The 18,069-nt window shown below is 38.6% G+C and overlaps 2 protein-coding genes and 1 long non-coding RNA gene across 4 annotated transcripts; 1 reads left to right on the top strand and 2 right to left on the bottom strand.

The window, feature by feature from the left end:
* Positions 1-1,773: 1,773 nt before the first annotated feature.
* On the bottom strand, positions 1,774-4,326 carry LOC140785324 (probable WRKY transcription factor 14). The gene is made up of 3 exons (XM_073133170.1): positions 3,452-4,326; positions 2,839-2,991; positions 1,774-2,496 (listed from the first exon to the last, which is right to left on the bottom strand). The coding sequence occupies exons 1-3, from the start codon at positions 3,988-3,990 to the stop codon at positions 1,926-1,928; spliced, it is 1,263 nt and encodes a 420-aa protein (XP_072989271.1). The 5' UTR covers positions 3,991-4,326; the 3' UTR covers positions 1,774-1,925.
* Positions 4,327-7,949: 3,623 nt separating this feature from the next.
* LOC140783279 (uncharacterized) lies at positions 7,950-11,119 on the bottom strand. 2 transcript variants are annotated; one of them, XR_012108125.1, is made up of 5 exons: positions 10,959-11,119; positions 10,255-10,402; positions 9,415-9,484; positions 9,135-9,278; positions 7,950-8,585 (listed from the first exon to the last, which is right to left on the bottom strand). It is a non-coding gene; the product is annotated as an uncharacterized lncRNA (long non-coding RNA). The 2 variants fall into 2 exon arrangements; XR_012108124.1 differs by having other exon boundaries at positions 10,769-11,035.
* A 4,715-nt stretch (positions 11,120-15,834) lies between these two features.
* Positions 15,835-17,590, top strand: LOC140784908 (probable NADH dehydrogenase [ubiquinone] 1 alpha subcomplex subunit 12). Its single transcript, XM_073132515.1, has 4 exons — positions 15,835-16,009; positions 16,346-16,437; positions 16,657-16,766; positions 17,152-17,590. The coding sequence occupies exons 1-4, from the start codon at positions 15,921-15,923 to the stop codon at positions 17,305-17,307; spliced, it is 447 nt and encodes a 148-aa protein (XP_072988616.1). The 5' UTR covers positions 15,835-15,920; the 3' UTR covers positions 17,308-17,590.
* The last annotated feature ends 479 nt before the right edge of the window (positions 17,591-18,069 follow it).

The following is an 18,069-nucleotide window of genomic DNA, read 5'->3' as shown; positions in this document are numbered from 1 at the left end:
ATTTGGTAGCAATTATAATAATTTTGAAAATATAGTAGTGATTATGATATTTTGATTTTTTTTTTAATTTTTTAATTTTTGGTTAAAAAAAGAGATCATCGGAAACCCAGCAAATAGAATTTGATAATGATAGGCTGTTAGCCTAACACCTCCTCTTGTGGTTTCCTTTTCAACAACAACAACAAGAGCACTAAACATTGTTTGTTAATTAGCTTACCGATTTGTTTAATGTATTAGCTGTTAAATTTAGACTATATAACATCCAGTAGCTATATAGTTGATAGACATTAGTCCTATCAACACGAATCCACCTATCCATCCCATCAAAAGCTATCAACAAGTGAGATTTATTTCTTCAAGATCTTAGACACTTCCACACAAAGATTCTTGACTATGATTAGATTAAACCTTTTCTTGGACTCGTATAAGGATGGGATGGGCTTGATTCATGCCGCTATTATTCCACCGTCCATTTGATTTATGTTTATTATATTCTTGCACACAACTGTCAACCAAAGAGCTAGTCATTTGTTTAATCATATGTTACCTTAACCTTCTGGCCTCAAAGTAGTTCCATTTTCCAGCAAAGTAATGGCTACAGTTGCCTCCATATATATTACTAGTGCTCGCATAGTTTCATGATGGCTCATACTTCCCATCAATCAAAAGAAAAACAAGTGAAAGAGAGCTTTGGACTCTGAGTTGATGCATTAAAGTGAGTTGAATATGTAAGTGGAACAAATCATATAAGTGTGGTTATGGCATTACCTAGCTATCTCCTTTGTGTGATTGATGGGAAAAATTCCCTTTCCAGAACACACTAATAAGTCAAAACATTTTATGCATTAAATGTTTTAGAACAAAACCAAATGAGTCACTCTTTAAGCTCTATTATCTTAAGCATATAGATTTATATATTTTGGTTTCATCAGAATAACTCATATGTGGATGGAACATAATGCATCATGTGACTAAAACAATTAGCTGTGTTCTTGATCCTACATGCATCATGCATGTACTGAATTGTGCAGCACTATAAATGAATGTTCAAAGGAATCAATTATTATTTGGTGGACTCGATGTGAACAAGTCCACAACTCTTTTATCTGTTTACTCCCTGCATACTTGTGCTATATGTTCCTCTTGAAATGATGGAGAGAACAGAAAGCTTCATAGTTGCCTGCACATGTACACCCCCTAATATATAGTTCGCAATTTGGTGTGATCCATCAAACACATTAGGATAATAGAGAGAGACAAAATTAAGGCTAAAGTTTGGATATATATATATATATATGGCTAGGTAATAGAAAGCCAAGGAACAGGAACAACTAATGTAATATATTTCTCTCCTACCAATCTTTATCTTCCTCGTGCCATCTTTCTTTTTGGCAACTTTCCTCACTCATGCTAAGCTAAGGCAAAGGTTTCTTTGCAACTATTTTCCCCACTTGAAAAAAAGAAGAAGAAGAGAGAGAGAGAGAGAGAGAGAGAGAGAGAGATTTCTGAGGTGGTAAAAAAAAGGAGAGGTCACTCTCTACATGAACACTATCTCAACTCCCTCCATATTGGCTTTTTCCTAGTCACGTCAAATACTACGTACTTACTCTACCTGTGCAAAGCTTCTGTTCCTCAGCTTTCTGTCCCATCCTCCAACTCATTTTAAAGATGTGGGTCTACATATGCCTGCTCCCAGTTCACCAACACCTCCTTATAAGATTTCCTTGTCTATACTAATCTAAAGACTGTTCTGTTAATTAACAAGAAAAGATGGAAGCACAAGATTCAAACTTAATTGAAGCTTAAAATTAAGGTTTATAACTAGACCTTGAACAAAATTTTTGCTGCTCACACAAGTAAGGCATTTTGAGAGAGCGAGAGAGATATATAATATTAATTATATATGTATTTGTTGCAAGGTCTTGCTATAAACCTTTCTTTGCTTCTCCAAATGAGCTGCTTGCCCAATCGAACACATTGAATGCATCCAAGCTAGCCTTGTCTCCCCTCCTCTCATCTGGCTTTGCTTCCATGAGCTCTTTGGAGAAGATGAGGCTCATTGGGTCAGGCTCCAACTCGGCCAGGTCGGCGAAGAAGTCATCAGACTGGTTTGAGTCAGGAATCATAGGCTTGTAGCTCTGGTGGAATACTTGGCCGTTGAATTCAGCCTCCTCAGCTGCATCAACGGCCTTGTGATCTATCAACTCCCCCGCTTCTTCTTCCTTCACCAGAGGACTAAAGCTTGCGCATGTCATGATCACCTTAGCTTCTTCCTTCACACCAGGTGGTGATTTTTGGGTGCGAGGAGACATCTTTGAGGAGGTGTTCTTTGATGCGTGAGACTTGGTCGAGCCGGCGAGCGCGTTTCGCTGCGTCGGCCATGGATGGTTGTGCTCCGATGTGTAGGTGATCACCAACATGTTCGGATCCGTTCGGCTGCGCTCCACTTGCTTCCTTGCCGAGCATCCTTTTGAGCTGCTGCATCTGTAATAACCCCTGAATTGTAGTGTTCAAACTTATCATCAGCTAATTAGCAACTCGGTGAAAGATCCATGTTTTATGATCATGGATGTTTAATCGTGAATTGAAGAAGGTAAGTAAATTAGTAGTAAGTAATCTATTCTTACCTTTGACTTTCTACTGGTGGTCATGTGCTTCTACTGATTTGAACAAGAGGATGGAACAAGGGAAAGAGATGAAGAAAAAGAAAAATTAAAATTAAAAGGGAGTACTACAGTTGCTATCTCTCTCTCTCTCTCTCTCTCTCTCTCTCTCTCTCTGGGCTAGTAGCTGGAATCTGAGAGTATTATATGATGATGAGAGGCAGAGAGGAATTACCTTGGGTAGGGAGAACCCTTGATTGGCTTTTGGCCATACTTCCTCCATGCCCATAGATCAGATGGAACAACTTCTCCACCTGGCCTGTTACTTCCTGCTCCTGCTGCTGGTGGTGGTGCTGGAATACATATCACCTTCTTTGGCTGGCTTTTCCTGTACAAGAATCAAGAAACGAATGAGATGACCTTGTACTAAAATTTGGAACAAATATTATATATACATATATGTATGAAGCTAGCTAGAGTGGCCATTTTTGCGCTCTTTTATCTTAGGGTTTGTGATCCCTTGTGTTAAGAGAGAGAGAGAGAGAGAGAGAGAGAGAGAGAGAGAGAGAGAGAGAGAGAGAGAGGGGTGGAAAAGAAAGAAAGAAAGAAAAGGAAACCCTATTATCTCTATTCCCAAAATCATGGACTTTCTACTTCTGCCAATTCTAGGAAACAAGAGGAGTTGGTTTTTTTTTTTTTGCATCATCATCCACATATATAAAATTCCACTTCCTTGCTAGAAGGTGCATTAGTCTCCAACTTCAATTCAGACAAGAAGATCGAAGATGATTATGATCGAATTGATTGCCAAATTCATTAGACATGATGAGATCTAGTCGCGAATTCACCTTCGCTTGATCCCGAGTGTGCGCGGCGACGAGATCTGCATCCCGGCGGGGACGTGGTCCGCACCGCCGCCTCCGCCGACGACCTTCACCATATCTCCGGCAGACCTCACCGCAGGAGAAGGCTTTATCGCTCTCATGGCCTTGGCGGCGTCCGGCGAGATCTGAAGCACCCGCGAGAAGACAGCAGCACAAGGCTTCTGCTGCCTCTCTTCTCCACCAATCGACATCTTTCCAGCTACTAGCTCGCCGCCATCGCGCGCCTCCGCCGAGCCGGGCATCGCGTCAGCTGCATCGCAGAACTCCACGGCCCGCAATTCATCGAGCAACGGATCTCGGAAGTTGGCGAAGGGATCGCCGAAGTCGTCCGAAGGACCGTCGGCCGGCAACGGCTGCGGGAAGCTCATCGAGCCCGAGGGGAGCTGCCAGCCAGCGATCGGAAAATCGACGGTAGCCGACAGACCATGGCCGCCGGCGCGGGCGACTATGTCGGCAAGATCTCCTTGGTCATCCTCTATCCTCTGCCAGAAGTAGTCACACATGGTTGCTGAGAGAGTAATTAATTTTGTAAGCTTCTCCTAAGTGTAAGTGTTGCACCAAAGAGGGAGTAGTAGAGCCATGCACAAAAAAAAATCTCTCCTTCTTCTCTCACACACAAACACAAAGCAACAAAGACAAGGAGAAAGTGGAGATCATATCAATCTTATATTAATATGTGTGCAAGAAGATTCATTCATGCTGACTTTTTCATGCGAGGGACTTCTCCATACACAAACAAAGAGAGAGTGAGAGAGAGAGAGAGAGAAATAAAAGAAAAAGAAAAATATAGTATATGTGGAAGTTGGGGGGATGATTATATTATTGCCATGAGAGGCCTTAAAGCTTGTACTGTTTTGGTTCTAGAATATATATTCTTTTTCTCTTCTTCTGTTGAAAGGGTTTAACCTCTTGCTTTTGTATTCTATATATCTTGATAGGCTCTTCTGTAGACGAACTGTTTGTTTATAGTTTTTAATTTTTAAGAGCAAGTCTGGATCGATCGAATGGATCTCCAAAAGTCTTCTTATTTAATTTAATCTCTCAAGTGAAAGACATGAGGCCACAAGTAGCCGCATTCTCGGCTTCGAAAGCTTAATCGCCTTTCTTTTCCACCTCCATTAATTTTATCTAATTCTTATCAATTAATGGTATTTCCTTAATTGCACTTAGTGCAATGAAATATACATCATAGAAGTGTTCTTAAATATATATTTGCTTCTTATTGCTCTTCATGTTCGTTTTATTTCATAATAGGATTCATAGAGCTAGGCAATCAAACTATTTATAAGTTGAGAAATTAGAGTCGTTCCCAAGATTTTAAAATCTTCAAGATCATGAGTTTAAATAAAAGGTTAATGAATATGGAAAAATACATATCATTTAATTTAAAATCTTGCTAGCAGCAAATAATAATAATATTGTAGATATGTTATTTTAAGTGATGACGAGGCGGCAATTAATTGTATATAGCTAGAAAGAATCAAGGGATATATTAAAATCAAATGGATGATGTCTTATGGCATGCAACAATCAAAATCAATCAAATTAAACTAATCCCGTCCTTTTAAGCAAACAAGAACTCCACGCAATTAAGCACATAGGTTTGGTTGTCATGCTCAACGTAATATATTTCATCTCTATAGCATCATCATGCCATTCTACAAATATTAATTTTCTTACATTATATAGCTTTTAAAATTTACAGGCATGTCTCCTTCCAAAGTACATTTCAAACCTTAGTAAGTGTTTCCCTGCTGGTGTTTTGCAAGGATACTATGGTCATTATAAAATGCCGTTACGCGTTCTATTGACCGTTATATTTCATTCTTTTATTAACGAAAACAGCTTGCTTTATGTGATGATGTTATAAGGATTATGATAAGGAGATGTGGCTTTCTAAGGGAAGTCCTTTGAATCTGATGACATATAACATGCATGTCATTTAAAAAGCTTCAACTTTTATCCTCTCTTATTATTCCATGAGAGAATGAAGTAAGGCTTTAAGTTATCAAACTATGGTGCAAAATTCTGATGATTAGTATATAATCATTTTAGATAAACTTAGTTATCCATATCTATTGAAGAAGGAAAAAAAGGAAATTAGTGGTTATGATTTATTTCAACATTCTGTACACTATGATCACTTGAAGAGGAGGAGCCTATTTAATTTTCTTCTTCTTTTTTATTAGCTTCTCTCAACAAGCCTCATAGGGACATAGTGATAAGTAGAAATTTGAATTCTCTTTGACTTGGAGATGGTGGTGCTTTAATAGACATTGCAATTTAAGGAGTTTGTTGGAGTTGGGTTTAGATTGATGTCAATATATATATGGCTTGAAGTGAGGGAATCCTGTCAAGGGATTATGAAATCTAAACATTGTAGTAGGTGATAGAAGAATTCTTTGGCATGTTATGTGATTAATGCTACTCTAAAAAAATGGACCAAAGTTGTAATTTATTAAGCAGAGAGGATAAAGATAGCAGAGGGCAGCAATATTCAAATATGTTTTCAATCGAGGGATTGATGACTTCAAGAAGACTTGGAAGGTTATTATAAGTTGCAGAGCACTGGTTTGCATTTCAAATTGTTCTGAAATCGTATGCCCATTTTGTTCTAAAAGTTAAAATTCTGAAAAAATAATAGACACCAAGGTTGGTCTGATATATGATTTAGATAGGAGGTGGAGTTAGAAAATAGTAGCAAAAGGAATTAACTGATCCTGATGCAATTGTAGATCAAAAGGTCTTTGTCTGGTGATGGGTAGTTAAACTATTTGTCCATTATTTTTAGTATGCCACATGTAGTTTAGTTTATCTCAAGTCCAATGGAGTCAAGAAAAGAAAGGGCATTATACACTGTTATGAGATGCTAATACCAGCAGTACTACTTAATGCCCTTTCTTTTTTCCTTCTCATTCAAATTAAGTTTAGTGCCTTTGTCATGCATTGTTGTTGTCTCTTTCATCCCAAATTTTTTTTTAATAACAAAACAATTCTTACCCTTATCTCTCTGTCTCTCTCTCTGTCTCTCTCTCTCTCTATTTAATGGTTTAGGAATCACATAATTAAGAACCTCTCACAAAGGCCTAGGTGAGGCCAAAATTTTGAGCAAGACAATACTTTTAACAGAGCATTGATTCCATGCAGCCTATAAGAAAAAGGAAAAGAAGAAGAAAATTGCCACTTGGGCCATGTAAGGAGCTAGTAGCTCCTACTCATCTCTCAAATTTGAGTATTCTCCTGAGCCAATGCCACGAGAGTTAGTTATGAGAGCCCCCATGATTTGATTTGGATCTCTCCAACTCATGTCATTTAATGTGCACAAAAAACACAACTCCTCCCACGTTCATGCATGAAATAAAAATCTCACTAGGAAACCACCTCTCTCTCTCTCTCTCTCTCTCTCCATGGATCTCATGCAAGCATCATCACTGTCGACACTGGGATTCTCTCATTACCTTTTCTCCCTTTCAGAGCTTTTCTTCAAGAATATTAAGAAGCATCCTTCCATGTGACCCGTACTGTTTTCGTATTTGTTTATATCACCTGTTGATTAATGCATACCACCTAGCTAGGGCTAATGCAAACACCCATAAGCTTGCCTACATTATAGATATATAATATTTAGGCACTACCACCCATAACTGCATTGATCATCTTCTCTTAACACTGTCAATGAGCATCGCGGAGAGTAAATTAATGAGATCGAGAGCAGATTAAGTCATGCTTAGCAGCCACATTTAATTAGGACATGCATGCCAGCAACCTATGTCGATCCACATGGGACAAACCGCAGGACACGGTCGTGATGTCACTATTGTTATTCTTCAAATATAATGCAATGAAACTATTATGTATTCATAATTCTTCTTTTCATCATCATTCTTATCATGGGTTGGAGGCTGTGTTTTATGTTGACAATAGGCTTAATTGTACATAGATCCTAGCTTGAAAGAATTCATCAAAGTCTTCACGGTGAACATTGTATGCATGCATCTCCTCCAACTTTTTGCAAGTAAAATTTTTGGCCCACCAAGTAACATAGTTACTGGATGAGCTAGCCAAGCATTTGAAGATGTTGTTATTGTTGTTAAAAGGAAACATGTTAGCCTCCCAATAAGGAGCAAGAAAGCGAATGTCATTCCATTTAGAAAAGAGGCTTTCTTCGCACCTCTTTTTAAATCCTTTTTGGGGAACTCCATGTCCATCCTTGCAAGTGATTGTATGTTTAAAGAGTGATGATGATAAGCTTTGGAAGTCGTGGCACGTGACTTAGATAGATAGGATTGATTTTCTTTGAGAGCTCAAACTCAACTCATCGATGAACAATTTGTTCAATTCTGTATGAGAAATTTTCATTCTTACAGGTAATACGTACTAATACTTCACCATTAACATCGGTACAATATGTTACAGATGATGGAGGCTGGCAAGAGGAAAATAACAAAAAGAAAATTCCATCTGCAAAATGACCATTATAACAATTCTCAAGGCATAATACATAAATTAATAGTAGAACTCAGATCCAGAATATGCCATTTTAACAAGAGGGACAATTTGTCGAGTCTTAAGTTCAGAACTGAGTTTTGATTGTGATGCTGTACATGATAGCAAAAAGGGCATAGGATTCTATGTCCAATCGTATACAACAATATTATTGGAAATGAACTTCTACAGATATTTCATCACACCCCATTTAGCTTTAGCTGGCCTGGATCCACCAACATAGTGTTCTAAGATCTTGCCTTGCATTGCTGAAAAGTGAAATATATTCAATTGTCCAATTAGTGGATAAAGCTCTACAGAAAGGGATGACTGCCTGGTCCAATAGTCTGCAAATTGACTGCCTGGTCCAATAGTCTGCAAAGGGATGTTCTTCAGTATTAAAAAGCTACAGCTACTCTTGTCATCTTATGCCAAACTCCACATCTTCATAGTGAGCTTCTCGTTACAAGGTCAATTTTAACTGAAAGAAGGGGACGATCACCCCACACCAACTTCATTTATACGAACAAAACGAAATAGAAGAAGAGTTCCACAGAATGCAGTATATATTCTATGCACCAATTTCATGCTGAAGCCGCAAGGCAACTTCATCCTGCATAAAACATAACTTCAGACAACTATCATTTAAATACAACAATGGCAAGCCAAAATCTGTGCTCTCTTGATGTAGATTTAGTATCTTAGAACTTTGTTCATTAGACCAAAGTTCCAACCATAGTGAAAAGGTGAGAGCACAAAGAACAGTGGATCTCAACCACTGGTACCAAGGGCCACCATCAGACAACCATTACTTGCTGCCACTGCCCTAGAAATGCAATGGCCCACTGACCAGCTTTGAGCAAATTGACTGGAAGGATGGGATGGGATGTATCAAGGGTCAAAAGTTTGGGATAATAGATAAGGAATTGGCCAATCTTCCTCTGCTTTATCTAGTATGCTGTTCTCCTCACACCACTAGTCACCGAAAGCTAATAATCCTCTTTTAGGACCCCTTTACCAGATGAAACAATGGGTTTTGGCCAAGATAATTGGAAATGGGAACAGAAAGATGGGCCCAACATTCTAGATGATCATGCACTATTAAACTCCCTTTAAGAAAATACAATATATAAAGATCAAATCCGGAGCAACAGCAGCGTACCCCATTCCAATTTCCAAGTGCTCATTGACGTCAGCATTCATGACATCTCTCCCTCTCACTGTTCTCAAAAGCGTTAATAAGCAGGAATCTTCCGTCTACAGTGACATGGTCTTCACATGCATGAATGATGCAAAAGATAACCACCTGCATTTCATTCAGTTGGTTTAGAAGGAATGATAGCATGCCCAAATAATATGATTAAATCTATTAGCCTTTTGAATACAGTCCGATAACTCCTATGATCAACGAGTACAAATTTCATAAAAGTATCAGAACATACCTCTTCTTCAGTCATCCAGGTTTATACCTTGGCATGGTCAGAAGATACAGCATTCCAGTAGAACAATAATCTTGTGAAGAAACAAATGAAAGATAATGAATATAAGGAAGGAGAACTCTCCCAAATTTCTATCTTTTTGGTTTGAAAACAGGGACGGAATTCTGAAATTAGTCTAAATTAGAGGTTATATGAATTAGTGATAAATAAGAGCTAGCTCTCCATGCTTCGAGACAAACTTTTGTTAAAAAGAACCAGGACGAGAGCTTTCCTAAGGAGAATGGTCCAGCTAGCTGATATCATGCAACCATGAAAATTGCAAACAAGGGAACAAATTGAAGAGATTTCAAGTAGATAAGCATGTGCAAGTTTGATGCTAGGTGACCTATGTCTGCGAGTTCATTTAACGATTGTTACTCTGTTTTGATCTGCTCCATTAGTGAATAATAAAAAACTAGCATCAACAACATCAACAGTAGATGTCAGTAACTACAAGAGAAATCATAAATAAAATGGAACAGATACCTGTGTGACCAGGGTAGTGAGGGCAGGACTGATGAATGCAATGCTAGGCATGGATAATTTATCTACTAGAACAAATTTATATTTTTTTCATAACTTTTGAACCTAAATGATATTTTGCAGGGCGTGATATATGAATTTGAAGTAGGCACATAACTCATTTCATGGCACAATTGACAGTCATAGATTGAATTTCTCTTCCTTTGCTTCGACACTTGTAACTAATAATTTCGTACAAATGTTTATCGTCACTAATGAATAAGTTGGAGATGTTCTACAGTATATAGAATATACTCTCATGTTATAGCAACAACTCCTTACCTAAATAAAAACACGAGCGCATTGCATATCCTTAGTGTGTACTATCCATGGTTTTGAAGATTAACCTTATCGATGTATTTGTATCATGTCTTATCCATGTCTTGCATCCTGGGTTCATCCTTCATAGTAGTTGCATTAAGTAGATTCCCTGTTTCCAAATAAATTTATTAACCTTATCAAACTATTGGAATGTAAAAGTGGGTTACACAATTCAAGGTATAAGTGTTTTCAGATCATGGAACAATCATAAAACATGCTTTCAAATCACATCCAACTGTATAGAAAAAGCATTGTAAAAGTAATGCAATTGAAGGAGAAAAAATATTGCAAAATTTGCATCATGGTGATCAGGTTGCATCAATCATATCCTAGTCGGTGTTTAAGGAGGATAAAGCAACAAATATTGGCCAAAATGACAACAAAATAAGGCAGGTATAATTCAACTAACAACTTAAAAATATATATACCGCGCAATTTACAGATTCGGGCGTTTCTAAAAAAAATCACAACTTACCAAGCCACAAAGAGATGATACGATCCTAGATTCATGCCCCAACAAGTGATACTGGAATAAACTTTCAGCATCAATCGTACTAAGAAAACCCTAAATTTCTATCCTAAAAGGGAGAAAATGAATTCGAGAAGAAATTAAGAAAGTGAGGCTTTAGAGTATAACGCGATGCAATTTGTGAGGATCTTAGTACCATCACGGCCAGGGTTAGAGCTGGGCTGGTGGAGGACCTGGAGCCGGAGGCCGGAGCTGATCGAAGCAATCGAAGTCCGAAGAAGGGAGACTCGTCATGGGCTGTGATAGGCTGCTGTCAAGTGGGCCCAAAAGGCCCATCCGTATACCGCAGCCCAACCTAAGAAAATTTCTAATTCGACCCCCTTCTTTATACATTATTGTTCTTCGCGTTAGCCGGTACGTCGTAAAATCTAGTAAAGGGAAGGGAGGGGGGGAAACTGAAAGGTGGCGGTGTGCATAATCTAGAAAGAATAAGAAGAACTAGAAAACTTAGAAAGGCGGTGGTGAAGGAGATGGGTCCTTAATTCTAGGGGATTCATTAAGTCTGTTGTTTACTTAGTCATGCATCTCAGTTTGTTCAAATAAATTCCTGATATCCAGGAAATAGTTTAGCAACTATTTTTTGAATTCAAATGCATATATCGTGTGCTGTTGTTTAGGCTAAAGATTAGGAATTGTATGGCTATTTAATGCCAAACTAGTTTTAATAATGGATAATCTGATTCTGAGATTTTACATTTGGTATCAGAGCCAGCGAAAAGGAAAGCCGCAGCTTTCTTGAGTGATACATAAAAGATGAGTGAAGAGAAGATGAAGCTTCCTCACTTTGATGGTCATTATGACCACTGGAGTGAACTGATGGAAAACCTTTTGAGAGCAAAAGGACTATGGAGCCTGGTGGAGAATGGTTTTGTAGAACCAACGGCTAGTACGATGCTCACTGATACACGAGAGAGCACGGCTTGAAGATTCAAGGATGAAAGATCACAAAGTAAAACATTATCTTTATCAAGCAATTGACAGGGTAACATTTGAGCAAATTCTTGATAGGCGCACGGCAAAGATTGTGTGGGATTCCATGAAAAAGAAATTTGGAGGAAATGATCGTGTTAAAAGGTCACTCCTTCAAAAACTAAGGAGAGATTTTGAAGTACTGGAAATGAAGGAGAATGAAAATGTCTCTGAGTATTTTGTCAAAGTCATGTCAATAACTAATCAAATGAGAAGCAATGGAGAGGAAATGCCGGATTCAAAGGTGGTTGAAAAGATTTTAAGAACCCTCACAGAAAGGTTTACTTATGTTGTGATATCCATAGAAGAATCCAAAGACATTGAGACAATCTCAATTGATGAACTGCAAAGCTCCCTTGTAGTTCATGAGCAAAAATTTCAGAGACATGATCGAGGAGAAGATCAAGCCCTAAAAGTGAACCATATGGAGAGTTTTAGAGGTCGTGGAAGGACAACTATGAGAGGAAGAGGACGAGGTCGAGGTAGAAGCTTCTTCAATAAGGCAACTATAGAATGTTATAAATGTCACAACTTGGGACATTTTCAATATGAATGCCCAATGTGGAACAAAGAAGTCAACTTCGTTGAGTTTGATGAAGATGAAGAGCTCCTTTTAATGGCATTGGTGGAGGAACAGAAAGCAATGAGGAATGATGTCTGGTTCTTGGATTCTGGCTGCTCTAATCACATGTGTGGAGATAAAGCTATGTTTTCAAGCTTAAATGAAAATTTCAAACATTCAGTTAAGCTTGGAAATAACACTAGAATGGAAGTGACCGGAAAAGGGAATGTCAAATTGGTTTTCAATAATGCTGCCTATGTGATTAGTGATGTGTATTTTGTTCCCGAGCTCAAGAGCAACCTCTTGAGTATAGGACAACTCCAGGAGAAAGAATTAACAATCCTAATTCAAGGAGGAATATGCCAAATCTTTCACCCAAGAAGAGGGTTAATTGTTCAAAGCAAAATGAGTTCAAACGGGATGTTCATACTAGTAGCTCAAACTCATTCATCTCCAAAAGCACAATTTGTAAACTGTTTGCACACAAGCTCCATGGATCTACCTCAACTTTGGCATGAAAGATATGGTCATCTAAGTTATAAAGGTCTAAAGATATTGCAAGACAAGAAAATGGTGCGAGGTTTGCCACAGTTTGAAGCATCAAATAGCATCTGTACAGATTGCATGGTTGGCAAGCAACATAGGAATGTCATTCCCAAGCAAAGTACTTGGAGAGCAAAAGAAGTCTTGGAGCTCATACACTCAGACATATGTGGTCCAATTAGTCCTACATCCAACAGTGGTAAAAGGTACACTCTATGCTTTATAGATGATTTTAGTCGTAAAGCATGGGTGTATTTGCTTGTTAAAAAGGCTGAGGCCTTTAATTGCTTCAAAATGTTTAAAAAATTGGTTGAGAAAGAAACAGGAAAGCTGATCAAGAGCGTAAGGACAGATCGAGGAGGTGAATTCACTTCCAATGAATTCAATGACTATTGTAAGGAGCATGGAATTCAGAGACAATTAACAACTCCCTATACGCCGCAGCAAAATGGTGTAGCTGAGCGCAAGAACAGGACGGTCATGAACATGGTGAGATCCATGCTATGTGCAAAGAAAATTCCCAAGACTTTTTGGCCGGAAGCTGTAAATTGGACCTTCTATGTCCTCAATAGATGCCCTACACTGGCAGTCAAGAATATCACACCACAAGAGGCTTGGAGTGGAGTTAAGCCCTCAGTGGAACATTTTCGAGTTTGGGGATGCATTGCTCATGTCTACATACCTGACACTAAGCGAGGTAAACTCGATGACAAAAGTTTTACTTGTATTCTTTTGGGAGTTAGTGAGGAATCTAAAGGCTATAGACTATTTGATCCAAGAACTAAGAAAGTGGTAGTAAGTAAAGATGTGGTTTTTGAAGAGAATAAGCTATGGGATTGGGGAGAGAATAATGTAGAACAAACTAGTGTAGAGCTAGTTTGGGGTGATGATGAAATAAGTGAAGGAGAAGAAGTCTTTGAGGGTGTAAATTGGAATAATGATGGCGTACAGGAAGACTTGGATGCAGCTATAGAGATAGTTGCGAAGCAAAGGGAGGGACGAGCACGTAGAACACCTTCTTACCTTAGTGACTATGTCACTGGTGAAGAATTGTCAGAAGATGAAGATGAGGCTAATATGATGGAGTTGGATTTCATGAAGCTTGACACGTGTGATCCATTTGAGCTGAATTTGGTGGAGTTTGACACATGTGATCCACTGACATTTGAGGAAGCACAAAAGAACAAAAAGTGGAGAATAGCCATGGATGCAGAAATTGAAGCAATTGAAAGGAATCAAACTTGGAAGTCGACCGAGTTACCAAAGGGAAGTAAATGCATTGGTGTCAAATGGATTTACAAAACTAAACTTAATGAACTTGGGGAGGTGGATAAGTTTAAAGCTCGATTGGTGGCAAAAGGGTACTCTCAAAAGTATGGAGTTGACTATACAGAGGTATATGCACCGGTGGCTCGAATGGACACGGTGAGAATGGTCATTGCTTTGGCAGCTCGAGAATGGATGGGAGATCTTCCAACTTGATGTCAAGTCAGCATTTTGCATGGAGCTTTGCAAGAGGATGTCTACATTGAACAACCAAAAGGGTATGTGAACAAGGGCAGTGAACATAAGGTTTATAAACTTCACAAGGCTTTATACGGACTAAAACAAGCACCTAGGGCTTGGTTTCGCCGTATTGAAACCTATTTCATCAAAGAAGGCTTTCGGAGGAGTCAAAATGAGCATACATTATTCTTTAAAGGAAACAAAGTGAAGGTAGATTTCTCATTGTCGGTATTTATGTTGATGACCTTATCTATACCGGTAATGATATTTTGTTGATGAAAAAATTTAAAACTTCAATGCAAAGGGAGTTTGACATGTCCGATCTTGGGAAGATGAGATTTTTTCTTGGAATAGAAGTAATGCAGTCACTTGATGGCATTCACATTTGCCAACATAAGTATGCTATTGACATTTTGAAACGTTTTGGAATGGAAGGCGCAATCCCGTATGTAATCCCATTGTTCCAGGGTGCAAATTGAGTTGTGATGAAGAGGGAGAAAAGGTTGATGAAACACTCTACAAACAAATGATTGGAAGCTTAATGTATATCACTTCCACTCGGCCGGATCGCAATTTGTTGTGAGTCTTATTAGTCGTTTCATGTCCAGACCAACCGGGGCACACCATCGGGCAGCCAAGAGGGTGTTAAGATACTTAAAAGGAACTCTAGATTATGGGATATGGTATAAGCGTGGAGGTACAAAAGATCTGAAGGTGTTCGAGATAGTGACTATGCGGGGAGATATTGACGGGAGGAAGAGCACCTCGGGCTACACATTCTTGTTAAGTGATGGGGCGTGCTTTGGTCCTCAAAGAAGCAAGCCATTGTTACACTTTCCACAAATGTGAAGCTGAATATATTGCAGCCGTGGCTTGTGCTTGTCAAGCTATACGGATGAGAAGAGTTTTGAAGGAACTAGGTTATGCATTGGAAGAAAGCACCACTATCCCGTGTGACAACACCTCAGCAATAAAATTGTCTAAGAATCCAAGTGTTTCATGGTAGATGTAAGCACATTGATGTGCGGTTCCATTTCTTGCGAGATTTGGTTAATAACGGCGTGATCAAGTTAGAGCATTGTGGAACACAAGATCAAATAGCTGACATTTTTACAAAGCCATTGAAACTTGTCACATTCCAGAAGCTTCGCACACAACTTGGAGTCTGTTCAGCATCAAGTAAACTAATCAGTGATACACAGATTAGTTTGAGGGAGGGATTGAAGGAGATGGGTCCTTAATTCTAGGGGATTCATTAAGTCTGTTGTTTACTTAGTCATGCATCTCAGTTTGTTCAAATAAATTCCTGATATCCAGGAAATAGTTTAGCAACTATTTTTTGAATTCAAATGCATATATCGTGTGCTGTTGTTTAGGCTAAAGATTAGGAATTGTATGGCTATTTAATGCCAAACTAGTTTTAATAATGGATAATCTGATTCTGAGATTTTACAGGTGGTGCTTAGAATCTAGTAAGCACAAGTAGGCGACGGAGGCTGAGAGAAAGAGAGAGGAGCGATGGCTTCGGTGGGAAGGGGTGTGTTCAAGGCGATAAGAGAGAAGGGCCTTCGCAATTTTTTCAAAGAGATACGAGACGAGGGTTATTTGTGAGTGTCTTCTTTCTTCTCTCCTCTTCTAAGAGAACGAGATAGCTTGGGTATCGTATAGATTCTTATAGGTGTTTGTCGAAATGCTTCGGAGAACAGTAAAATATACTCTTTTTGCTGTCCTCCTTGTTCATCTCTGACACATTTTGTGTCTCGCAGGAGATGCCTTTTGGATGGAAATCTATTGTAAGTGCCTTGGATGGCATAGCATGTTAAACAGAAAAATGACCATTTTGCTTCAGAAATGGTCTTGTATCATGATATGTTTGTATTAACTTCCAGTGGACTTTTATATGGAAGTTGTGACTAGTGTCTGAAATCTCAATGTCTTCTCAGGCAAACAAAGCTTCATAATATTGGTGCAACCCTCGTCGGAGTTGATAAGTTTGGAAACAAGTATTATGAGAAGTTGCATGATACTCAATTTGGTAAGTACGACTTCCTGATTTTTTGCTCACATGTTTCCTTTCAGAGAAGATTATACTATGCCTTTTTGAATTATGGAAAGTCAAATTGCTTTGAAAAATCTAGCATATCCTCAGTTTCAGTGAAGCCTCACCTGACATTTTGTCAGGTTGCAACTGCAGCTGTAAATTTGCCAAATGAAAATTTAGTTGATGTGAATAGGATTCTTTCTTCTTGTGTAGGAAGACACAGGTGGGTGGAGTATGCAGAAAAAAGGCGTTATGATGCATCCCAAATTCCACCCGAGTGGCATGGATGGCTGCACCACATCACTGACCATACAGGGGATGAGGTAAGTTCTCAGATTCATGCTGGTTTGATCTATTCAAATTATTTTCCAAAAGCATCATGCACAGTAGAATTAGCCTTTCTTGGAAGTCATGATCTTTCTCAGGTTATACTAGTAGTATAACACAATGTCCTACCAGTAGGCTGGTTTGTCCGATGTAGACATTTAGAAGTAATAGCAGAGTAGCTAGCATTACACTTGGAATCATCAGATTTAGAGAGGGCATGAATCCCCTGTATACCATGTATATAGTGGTAGCCGTCGAACCTATCATCTGCTGTGTTTAAAAACATGTATGATTTAGCATTTCTGCTACAAGAAAATAAAGTTGAATACATGTTTGAATTAATGTCTAATGTATGTCTAAAATATAACTCTTTCTTGGTAGCTTTTGTTGTCGAAGCCTAAGAGGTATGGACTGGAGCATAAAGAGAACCTCTCTGGTGAGGGTGATGCATACATCTACCATTCAAAAGGCCATGCTCTCAACCCTGGACAGAAGGACTGGACCAGTTACCAACCTTGGCAGCCGGAGAATGACTAAAAACATCCGTCGACCCTTGCAGCCCATTGTCATGTGCATATGTATCTTGCATCTGCTTTGCTTTAGCTATGTATTCTGAAACAAATCTCTTCTCTTTGCACTCTTTTCCATCCCTTCAGAAACTGGGATGTGATGTCAGGGAACTAGTTGTGCATCAGAATAAGGAATTTATGGTTATTGCAGACAGTGGTGAGTGTCTCTCAATGTAATCTTAGCTATTAGTAAGGGCAAAAGGTGGATCAGGTTACAGTCATTTTGTTGAATTACAGCATGTCTATTCATCACTATTAGATTTTGAGGAACTATTATTTCGATGGAGATAAGTAAAAAAAAAATAATTCTTCTTTTTTGGGAGAATGTAGTAATGACCATGAAATGCTTGTGACTGCAAGGAGAATCAATTCTTATTTGGATCGTCCCGGAATAAGTCGAAAAGAATACTGTTGTATTAAAGATTGATTTTGGTCAATCTAGAATGGAATATTCTTGTGTTAAATCTCGAATATCCGTAATGGGTCACATTTAGGCAATTAAGTTTGACATCAATTAGGTAGTCGTCGACATTATATATGTTAGACATCAGTAGAAAAAACTAGGGACCTACTATTAAAAAATTTATTCTCCAACTAAACTTTTGCTTGAGATCTTCTGTTAATGTGCTCATGAAGAAGATAAATTATAAAACCAATTAAAATATTTGCCGTAGGAAATATTTAGCCGAATTAGCTGCTAAGGTACCAGTCTTGGAACGCGAGATTTACG

Source organism: Typha latifolia, chromosome 3, assembly GCF_019914945.1.
Source record: "Typha latifolia isolate L0001 chromosome 3, TyphaL0001v2, whole genome shotgun sequence".
Taxonomy (NCBI): Eukaryota; Viridiplantae; Streptophyta; class Magnoliopsida; order Poales; family Typhaceae; genus Typha; species Typha latifolia.
Note: the sequence above shows the minus strand (reverse complement) of the source record. Positions and strands in the feature narration are given on the sequence as shown.

Bases quoted from the DNA above. Each gene is read 5' to 3' on its own strand.
- LOC140785324 (XM_073133170.1), bottom strand. From the start codon at position 3,990: ATGTGTGACTACTTCTGGCAGAGGATAGAGGATGACCAAGGAGATCTT. The intron at 2,992-3,451 runs GTGAATTCGCGA...ATTCTTGTACAG, and splicing joins ACACTCGGGATCAAGCGAAG to GAAAAGCCAGCCAAAGAAGG. The intron at 2,497-2,838 runs GTAATTCCTCTC...ACTACAATTCAG, and splicing joins AAGGGTTCTCCCTACCCAAG to GGGTTATTACAGATGCAGCA.
- LOC140784908 (XM_073132515.1), top strand. From the start codon at position 15,921: ATGGCTTCGGTGGGAAGGGGTGTGTTCAAGGCGATAAGAGAGAAGGGC. The intron at 16,010-16,345 runs GTGAGTGTCTTC...ATGTCTTCTCAG, and splicing joins ATACGAGACGAGGGTTATTT to GCAAACAAAGCTTCATAATA. The intron at 16,438-16,656 runs GTAAGTACGACT...CTTCTTGTGTAG, and splicing joins GTTGCATGATACTCAATTTG to GAAGACACAGGTGGGTGGAG.